Source organism: Myotis davidii, unplaced genomic scaffold, assembly GCF_000327345.1.
Source record: "Myotis davidii unplaced genomic scaffold, ASM32734v1 scaffold428, whole genome shotgun sequence".
Taxonomy (NCBI): Eukaryota; Metazoa; Chordata; class Mammalia; order Chiroptera; family Vespertilionidae; genus Myotis; species Myotis davidii.
Window position 1 is genome coordinate 3,775,194 of NW_006299834.1, and position 10,179 is coordinate 3,785,372.

General features: G+C 50.6%; 1 protein-coding gene and 1 long non-coding RNA gene across 3 annotated transcripts in view; one reads left to right on the forward strand and one right to left on the reverse strand.

The window, feature by feature from the left end:
- The first annotated feature begins 125 nt into the window (after positions 1 to 125).
- The window catches only part of LOC107185021, a 25,031-nt gene continuing 14,977 nt past the window's right edge, over positions 126 to 10,179 (forward strand). Inside the window, exons 1-2 of the long non-coding RNA XR_001515928.1 lie at positions 126 to 136; positions 9,976 to 9,981. This is a non-coding gene — a long non-coding RNA (uncharacterized LOC107185021). The remainder of the gene's footprint in view (positions 137 to 9,975; positions 9,982 to 10,179) is intronic.
- The window catches only part of MIEF1 (mitochondrial elongation factor 1), an 8,351-nt gene continuing 1,120 nt past the window's right edge, over positions 2,949 to 10,179 (reverse strand). Inside the window, exons 2-5 of one of the 2 annotated variants that reach the window (XM_006775984.2) lie at positions 7,202 to 7,352; positions 6,151 to 6,328; positions 5,705 to 5,967; positions 2,949 to 5,125 (exon numbers count right to left, since the gene is read on the reverse strand). In XM_006775984.2, the coding sequence (XP_006776047.1) occupies positions 4,319 to 5,125; positions 5,705 to 5,967; positions 6,151 to 6,328; positions 7,202 to 7,345 (1,392 nt within the window). In that variant the 5' untranslated portion in view covers positions 7,346 to 7,352 and the 3' untranslated portion in view covers positions 2,949 to 4,318. Of the gene's footprint in view, positions 5,126 to 5,704; positions 5,968 to 6,150; positions 6,329 to 6,423; positions 7,163 to 7,201; positions 7,353 to 10,179 lie in introns of those variants that run through there. The other variant, XM_015571932.1, reaches the window with a different exon arrangement.

Genomic DNA, 10,179 nt, shown 5'->3' on the forward strand with positions numbered 1-10,179 from the left:
TTTTGGTTAAGTGACTTGTTCTTACTGGGGCCCAGTTTCCTCATCTGTAAAATGGGCTAATGATGAGTAGTATCATTATCCTTAGAGTGAAATGAAATCATGTGTGGAAAGCACTGAGCAAAGTGCCTGGTACCTGGTAGGTGCTCAACTGATTATCAGAACTGAGGTCTTCTGACCCAGACCTCCCAATAGGCACCTCCCCATCCCCATTACATCATCCTGCTTTCTCAGAGGCCGCCTGTCATTTACTGAGAGGAAACCAACAACTATAAACACCTGGTATATGCAAAGCACACTGGGTGCTGGTATGGGTGGTTTTTCTTTCCCCTTGGGGAGGCCCAAGAATTGCAATACACAGAAGTCGTCCAGCCGTTCAGTGCAAAGGCAGTCAGTCCCTGAGCCACTACACGTCTTCCAAAGGCACAACTGAGGACCCACATGTCCTCCTTTTGTTGTATCAAGAGACTTGTCAGTGCTCCTGAGGGCTGACCACGCAGACGGTTGAAAATTAAAGCAAGTAACACTGCTCCAGCTTTGACACTGCAGAGGTCACGGAAGAAAGACTTCAGTGGCAGCTCGTCCCATCCGTTCTATTGTGGGGACCCAGATCAAGCACGTCCACGCTCGAGCGGATAGGAAGAACCAACAGCGCTCCTGTGGGAAACGGTTCATGCCACACACAAGTCAAAGCTGCCGGAAAGGAGACTTCTATGTTCTTCCTCCCATGCTGTGAAACGCATGTTTCCAGCTTATCTCCTCCCTCAAGGAGAGAAAGGACAGCAGTTCTCTGTGTCTCAAGGCTAGGCTGCTTCCCTCCGTAGCTATCCAAGACGGGGCAGAAAGACTGGTGACTGACTCCAAGTCCCAGCCAAACACACCAACTGCTGTTGAAGGGCAGGCAAGTGACCGCAAGGCCAACTGTGGACTTGGCATGGGACCAAGAATTTAAAGACTACAAGGTGATGAAAATGAAAAGGTGAACAACACAGTGTATACAATTAACCGCAGAACCCACCTCTCTGGTACTCTGGCCACTTAGAATCAGTAGTGTCCAAAAAGGCTACAGCCTCACTGCGCTAGTCCTAGGTGTCTTTGGCCTTGAGCTTCAGCAGCAAGGGCAGAGTTCTAACAAATCCCAGGTCATGGTCTCAAGAAAGATGTACCACAGCAGACAACTCTGAACCCACGCGGGGACCCCTACTTCCAGAAATCCCTACGTACAGGCACTCCTGGGCCTTAGGATCCTGAGGCTGATTCCTCACCAAAACCATTTGTGTTCTCAACTCCAGTGGAGTATGAGGGAGCAAACTCAGCTGATCTGGAGCGTCAACCCGTGGACCACCAGGGGCTGAGACCCAGGAAGAAGACTGTAGGCCTCAACACAGCTTTTCCAAACGAGCGTTATTTATTTGAAAAAAAGTCACAAGTGTATAAAAATACTATTGTCCTGAACTCATTTTTAAAAAGGGGCAACAGGGAAAATCAAAATACACTTTGGAACTGATTAGAGCTTCAAGACCATGAGTGTATTTTGTAAGCATTAGGCTATGTGGTTTGCTTATCCTAGATGGTGTAAAAAAAATTTCCGAATGGAGGCACAGGACCAGGTGCTATTGCTTCAGGAAGGGGGAGTTATGAGTAGAAAGGCAGAATGGTGGGAAAGGCACCACATCTTTCCCCCAAAATTAAAGGGGGAGAGGGGGAAGCAAAATGTTGCCCTCTTCTACCCGAGACTCTCAAAGTACTTGTCTGTCTTCCATGTTTTATGATTAGATTTGCCCAGTTGGTCAGCAAAACCGCCAGGACCAGGACAGGGAATTCCCACAGCTTCTAGTTCTGAGAACGTCTAAGAGGTTCTCACTTATGAAATGGCAAAGTCATGGTGTTCTGGTTTTGTGAAACACAGTAGAGAGAGATGCTCTTTAAGAGAGGAGATAAACTCAAATCAGTTACACGCGGCTTTAACATTTTGAGACTTGATCTTTAAAATGTTTTCTTTTTTTAGCTCTCCCTTCGATGTTTTATATGGAATTTGGTTGGAGACCACCTTGGGAAAATTGTAGGGGATTTTTTTTTTGTCCAGTCTTTCAATGCAAAGGCAGTAAGAATCCCTGCCTTTATATTTGTTTGTTTTTAAATATATTTTTTATTGATTTCAGAGAGGAAGAAAGACAAAAACATCAATGATGAGAATCATTGATCGGCTGCCTCCTGCATGCCCTAAACTGGGGATTGAGCCCACAATCCAGGCAAATGCCCTGACCGGGAACTGAACTGTGACCTCCTGGTTCACAGATCAATGCTCAACCACTAAGCCACACCAACCAGGCAAATTGTAGGTTTTATAATACATTGGGAAAACCAAATCCTTATCTCAGTGAGTAATAACCCATGTTTTGGCAACACTTTCTCAGCCCACCCCTCTCCTAGATGCCATGCCAGGCTCCACCCATTACCTCTGCACCGCTCACCAGGGAGCTCTCCGGCACATAGATTTTTAAAACTCCATTTCGATTCTGAACAGCCAGGCTGGGGAATCCCTCTCGGGGTTCTGGACGTTATGTTCTTCCTTCTCTCCCAATACCTTCATACAAATGACACAACTGGACCACTTAAAGGAACCCTTGCACACATATAGAAGGCAGGAAGTTCTCCAACGTTAATCCTCATTCTCAACCCCTTGTCCATGACAAAAAGGGAATAGGAATCTCCCCCTAAATCCAGAGGACAGCTGAGGTTTCATGGCTATTTATAGAGCCATTTCATGTCACTGTCACCGGGAAGGAATGAGACAGCTGCAGCGCTTCACCAGACTCTCACGGCTGGAGAGGTAGTATGCACAGAGAAAACAGCAACACTTGATGGCAGAACAAGTACCGGACAAGCGACCAGAAACAGAATTATCCGGCTTTTGCCACAAACAGGAAAAAAATACACGAAACAAGAAGATGCACTGGCATTGTGTATTAAACACTCCTCCCCACCCTCAGGGTGCTTCTTACATTGCAATAAATAGTGCAATTGTAGCAGCGGGAAACTAGGAGCGTAGGAAGTCCCCACCTCCTTCGTGTGTTTTATCCGTGTGCACTCTTCCTAGGTAGCACCAATCTCCCCAGGTGCTGGGTGAGAGAGAGACAGAACTGGATGGGGTGGGGGGTAGGGGAGAGGTCTGAGCATGTTTGGGTGCCCTTTGGCCCCTGGAGGTTCCTGGAGAGTTCCGCAAACAGCCCTCTCACATTACTGTGGCGGACTGTTAGGACTGTTCCTGCTCTAAGACAACATCCTAGAAAGGCAGGCCTGATGGGGAGAAACGCGGTCACTGAGGACTGGCTCTTCCAGCTGAGACCCTGCTGCCTGTCCACCTCCCTTCAGCCTCTAGGGCTAAGGCTGTCCCTGAAGGCCTCACCCTACAGGACGAGGAGGAAGGAGGGGTGAACGAAGGCGCTCATGCAGAGGTGCTGCCTTTGCAGCCCCCTCCCTCCTCGTCTTCCTCAGCCTCCTGCACACGGGTGGTGTGGCCTGGACCAGCCACATGAGCTGGAGATGCCAAGTACACAGGTCCTCCCCCAGGCCACCTCCGGTTCCCCCATTCTGCACGCTCACTGGTGGCCACTAAAAACCACTCTCCAAATAACATTGCATCGGTTTATCTTGAGCCCCCACTCTGTGTGGGTCAATGACCGTGTTCCCATGAGACCTCTCAGCACTATGGCTAGGAGTTGGTCAGGAGGTTGGGGGAATGGGCTGCTTTTCCAGGAACCTGAATCGAAGGTCACTGTACCCCCAGAAACCCTAAATACTGTCTGAGCGCTCTGCAGAGGTCAGCTGGGAAACATGCAGTAAGGTCAGTGATATTCAACTAAAGGCAACATCTTGATTAGGCAGGTGTGCTCCAGGGAAGGGAACAAAAAAGGCATGAACAAGAGGAAACGGTAGAGAAGACACGGAAGAGAAGCAGGCCAAAGGGCGAGGCGGGACAGACAGGAGCAGAAGACCTGGGCCACATGCAAAACACCAAGTGGTTTCAACAGCTCAGGCCAGTGCTCCACCTGGTCAATTCATTCCAGCAAAATTAGCATGGAGCGAGGGGTAGAGGAGGAGGAGGGAGCACAGTGTTTGGTAACAAAAATAGAAAGGGTTGGGTTAGAGAAAATAGGAGATTTAAGAGATGTCATTCTAATCAGCGTGAAGTGACCAGGGCGATGGACAGCAAGACGGGAGGCACCTAGGGACCCTGTGAGGCACCATCTCTAGAGCCGTGTTTCTAACAGAGAATCCAGGGCCTGACTGCCCAGCACCCCTTTGGCCCTCACCTGCCCTACGTCTGCAGCAGCACCTCTGGCTCAGACAATGAGCAATAGAGAGTGTATCCCAATTCGTCTATTTCTTCAGGGGTGAGCTCAGCAAATAAGTTCACCTTGGGGTTTAGGGCGCTGGGCAGGACTCCGGCCTCTAGGTACCTGATGAGTCCCCTCAAGGCCTGCAGGAACCGATCGGCCAGCATGTCTGGAGACCAGTCAGCCTCCTCCTGGGCCAAGTGGAGGATGACATTCGTGAGCTGGCTGGCAGTGAGGTGGCCCAGAGCTGGAGTGGACTTGCATATGGCCTTGAGGATCTTGAGGCACAGAGATCGGCAGCCCGAGTCGGCCTGGTCCAAAGCCCACAGGCGCGCCGTCTCAGCAGGACGCAGGCTCAGCCGCCACAGGTTGTCATACTGGGCTAGCCGGTGTGGTCTGGCCACCAAGACAGTGTCACCGAGAGTCACTGATGGCAAGAAGTCAATGACAAGATGTTTGTCACGCTCATATTGCACTTCCAGAGTCAAGGCCTCTGGGGGGGGTGCCGGGCGGATCACATAGTCCAAGAGAGACCCTATGGCCGGCCAATTGATGGAGCCAGCCACTACCTTCTCGAATGTGTCTGCCACTGCCTTTGGGGAGAGGTAGCCGCCTACTACACAGCGGTCCCAGTAACTGCTGCCACGAGGAAAGTACTCTGGGTTCTCGCGGCGAACCAGGAAGAAGCCGGGGACGTTCATGATGGTGTCCTCACCAGGGATGCACGACCACAGGTTCTGCTCCAGAACGAGGGGCACGATGAGTTGGATGTGGTCGGCTGTCACCACCTGGTGAGAAGAATTAAAAAGGTTTTGAGGGATGTAATCTGCTCAAGAAGCCAGCTTCCCCAAACACAGGTCCCTCTATCTGGTATTCCCCCAACAATAAAGGAAACTAAGAATTCTTTCCTGTCGACCTTTCAGTTCAGATACAGACATAATGAGGAATTAAACCCCGGTCTGCAGACACGAACTCGTGCTCGCGTGAGCCACGTGCCACCTTGTCCTGGGGCATGAAAGTCTGCGGGACGTCCCCCACGCCTAGAGCCCCAGAAAGAGAACTAGAAAGAGAGGCAGGGACAGGAGGGAGGAAGGGGGAGGCCTCTTATGGTGTCCTAGAAGTTGTGTGACTGGAAAACAAGAAAGGGTTTTTAAAGACCAAGATAAATTTAAAAAAAATACATGAGATCTGTATCTCAAAAAAAAAAAACAAGACCCACGATAATGCTCCCTGTGTGCAGAATTCGGAAGCAGCCAGACTGCAGTCTTCCTGGCAAGCCTGGGTCACTCATCTTTTGTACCAACCGCACGACTGAGCCGCATGTGGGTCAGTCCCCGGCCCGACCCGTGTGAGCACCGCCTCGTTACCTGCAGGTCGTCATAGAGGCTGCCACTCAGGTACATGTCCCGAAGCGGCATGTCAGGCAGCTTGGCCCGCAGGAAGCCCCGGAGCTCAGCACATATGTCCACGGCAGCTTGCTTGGCCCGAGCCTGCTCAGCAGCAGGGATGGCAGCCCGGTTCCGGTAGTAAGAAAGGAGTTTCTCCTGCAGGGACATGCGGAGCCGTGACTTCTTCAAGTCCACCTGGCCCTTCCTGGCCAGTGGCTTGGGCTGGGGTGGGCAGAATGTATCTGCCAAGGCAAGAGAGAGAAGCATGTCAGCTCTTCCCAGGCTGCCTGGATCCCAGAAAGAAGGGGTTGGCACAACAGGCACAACGGTGCCTGGCACCTATGTGCTCAAGGAACGTTTGCTACACGCAGGAGCAGCCCTGAGGGCCCACAGGTAAGTCCCAGAAGGGGCAGAGGCTTTCTCACCTGTGTCAAAGGCCGAGGAGTCTGTGGGAAGGGTCTGCAGGGACCGGCTCAGGCCTGTCTTCATGTCCCTGTTCAGCAGTCGGGGGGAGCCCATCCAGTTAGGTTCTTCCCAGCTCCTTTTCCCCGAGTGGCCCAGGCGCGTGGGACTGGTAGGGGCACTGATTGCCCTGTCGTACATCTGGAACAGCAAGAGGACCCGTCCACACATGTTCCTTCCTTCCTGTTGCCCTCCTTCCCAGCAGCTTCAGTGAGCTCTAGACTAATTTTCAATACCTTCGTGTTATTCTGGGTTATACTTTCTCCATGTAGAAAATAGAAAAGTTCAGGAAACATGAAATGATATAAATAAGAAACAGATTTATCCATAATGTCACAACCCAGAGATAAATGTTAATAATTTAGTATATTTCTTTCTGGAAAAATAGATTTAGGTAATTAGGACCCTGCTCTATATATACTTTTGAAACCTGATTTTTTTTCACTTACGATTTTTATCATTTACCCATACCAGTAAAAATGAACCGGTGTTCAACATTATGGTACATTTTCTAACTATACCACACTGTACCTTATGAATGTAATGGTGAACACTGATTAATTCATTTAACAAATACTCATTGAGTGTCTACGACACTGTTCTGGGTACAAGACTAGAGCACTAACCAAAGAGACCCAGTCCAGTAGAGGGACACAGGCAAAACATAAGTTAAATACAAAGTATGCAGAAAGATTAACGTTAAAATAAGGAAGAAAAGGGAAACAGGAAGTGTATGCGTGGTGGGGGTTGCTATTTTAAATAAGGTAGTCAAGGAAGACTATTTGGGGTATTTATAACTTTTTACCCGCTGGGATAAACGTCTTTATTTGTCTCTCCAACGACTTCTTTGGGGTAGAGGCCGAGCAGCAGCCTTAACTGAACTCTAAGGTCTCATCTAATAACCAATGACCCAGTTCGACTCCATGAGCAGCGTCCAGGCCTGTGCCAGACCAGCTCTGTGCTGTGGAGGCAGCTCCCCGTCTCCCAGCCCTGGCACAGGCTGCAGGCACTTACCCGCTTAACCGCCAGCGTCGCGATGCCCAGCATGGCCGCTCCGCCCACCCCCAGCACCAGCCGGGCATTGGAGAGCACGAAATCAATGGCTGTGCCGATGCCATTGTCATCCTTCTTGCCTTTGCGCTCGCCAGCGCCTGCCATGGCTCACCTGAGGATGAAGGCAGAACAGAGCCATCGCCACCTGGGGCCTCCAACACCGCTAACTAACAGTCACTGTCAAGTCCAAAATATTTCCCCCTAATCGTTCACAACCTCGGTGGCCCTTTCTCCATCTTTCAGTCAATGAAGCTTCACTTAGGGACAAATGAGACCACTTGGCCAAATGAAATAGAGTCCCACTTAAACGCACAGAGCAAGCAAGACCAAGGAGAGAGTTGCCTTTGTATTTACAGGTGGAGGCAGGCAAGAATCCAGGCATCCTCTCTCCGGGGCCATTGAGACAGAGATGGGACGCATCACTCAGTTGAGGCAGCGGAATCCAATCAGGACCACACAGACATTGCACAGTTCCCACACTTAACCACCGTTTTGTTGTTGTTTTAAACAAGAGAACCTTTGCTAATACATTTGTCATAGGGAGAACCACTGGATGTAGGCACTCTAAGTCAAGGGTGGGGAACGTCTGGCCCGTGGGCCATGTTGGCCCTGCCAAGGCGTTAGGAGTGAGTTAATTAAATGTCTGGCGCAGGCTAATTTTTAGGTTGAAAATGTTGTATGGCCCGCGAAGGGTGTTATAAATATCCAAATGGCCCTTGGCAGAGAAAAGGCTCCCACCCTGCCCTAAGTGATCCCGGGATGAGATGCAGCAGACCAGAAGGGCGTGTCCCGCCCCCGAGCAGAAGCCAGAAGGAACCCCCCCCCAGCCCCCGGGCATTTAGTCCTTGGCCATCTGATGTGATGACTGGTGAGAGCAGGAGGGATGTGGCAGAACAGAAACAAACTTGGGTTTTCGAGTCAGAAATCCTGAGATGGAGTCCTTGCCTTTGAGCCCTGAATTATTTAACCCCTCAGCTATGAAAAGGGGAGAATGATGCCTGCGGGGCCTAAATCATAGGACTACAGTGAGGAAAAAATCTACTAAAACACTGTATGTAAACGCTCTGTAAACTGTAAAGTACTCCAAAAATTTGGGTTTATCATTAAGTCTTTTAAGATTTGCACCCACAGGACAAGGGGTCAACTTCCAGAAGGCACTCAGACTGCTCTCTGAGCGACCTCTGACTTCTGAGACAGACTCCTGCTGTCCTGGGCTTGAGATTAAAACTGTTAAGTTGAGCAGGCCGTTCCTACTCTAGTGCGATATGCTCCCCACCCAAGGGCCTGGTGGCCTGGAAGAGGAGAGAGCATCCATGGACTCCAACAGGGAGATATAGGTCCTATTTTAAGTTAACTTGTTCCAGCTGCGAGTGCTTATCCGCTCGTCCTCCACTCAGGTTCCTGTACTGGTGGGAGCCTCCTAGGAACGGGACTCACAGGCGAGGAGCGGGGCTGGCTCCTCGGTGCTACCAGAGGAGCACTGGTGCTTTAACGGGTAGAGTCTCAGTTTTGTAAGATGAAGACGTTCTGGAGATGTTACACCACAAGGGGAATATTCTTTTTTTTTTTTTTTTTTGCCATTTTTAGAATATAACATTGCTTAGATGGTTTGATACAGAACAGCTTCTCTTCTCGTTTGAACCGGAAGTACTACACAACTGAATACAGAGGAACAAAAACTACCAAAACCAAATTTGTGATTTTGTTCATGTGGCATGAACATTGTGAATGTTCTTAACGCTACTGAACTGTACACTAAAAATGGTTGTGACCTGGTGGGCAGGGCAGGGGGCGGAGAATCTGAGCACGGCCACCATTTCAGGGAAGAGAAACACTCCTCACCCCAGCAACCCGTGAGGTTAGTCATAGTATTTCCAATTTTCAGATGAAGAAACTGAGACAAAGGTGAAGTAACTGGCCCAGGGTCACCGTCAGTAAGATGTGCCGAGATCTGAACCAGACGTGCTGCAGGGAGTGGTTCACGGGGGTCGCGGGCAGCTTGCTCACATTTCCTCTGTTAACCACCAGACCACAGGCTTCTGGGGGCATTTGGCTCATTCACTGCCACTGCCCAGCGCCAGGGTTTGACACACAGTATTTGTTGCACAAATGAGCTATGAACTCTGTGGCTTTTTTTTTTCAAGGAGGGGGTGGTGGCGACCTCAAACCCAACTCAGTCAGAACAGATTAGGAGCCCAAAGACTAGTCATTGTGTGGTTCCAGACCTGCGCCCTGCCTGTGCAGCAGGCCCCTGTGGGCCCTCCGCTGCCAAAGCCGGCCTGCCAATCAACCCAGCGGCCGAGGAGAACCAGAAGCCATTACATAAGGCTCCTCCCGCTTTTCCTGTCGAAGCTGAACACAGTACCTCCCACCCAACTGGCAAGCCTTTCACCTCAGTGATCCTTCATTCTTCCTTCCCCTCCTGCTTCCGCCAGCATCACCAAGCCCCACTGCTGTACAGTCGTATGTATGTGCGGCCAGCCCACCTCCTCGGTCCCTCAATCTCAGCTGGCCATATTCGCTGCCTTTAGTATCTCCACCAACCTATTCTCCGGCCACCACTGCCACGCTCCCTCTCCCATGACATTCGCTGCTTTCAAAGCTGTGATGGTCCCCCTACTATCAGGTGTCCCAATCTCCTCAACTGGGGATTCGGTGTCCTTCCGGACCTGGCCCAGCCTCCACTCCAGCCACCTGCCTTACAGGTGCACCATTCGAGCCATGCCAGATTCAAGTTTCCAGTACAAAGTGCGGCTGCACCTCCACATTTGCTTCTTGCCCATCTACTCAGCAACCTAGTTCTCATTCGAAGCGGACCTCAAATGTCCCCTTTCCTACAGCTCCCTGTGACTCCCCTACTCCCCGACCCAAGGCAGCTACGTGCTGATCCTTGTCTCTCAGCTCTGTGCCCAACCCTCTACTCCAGAGCTGCTCATGCC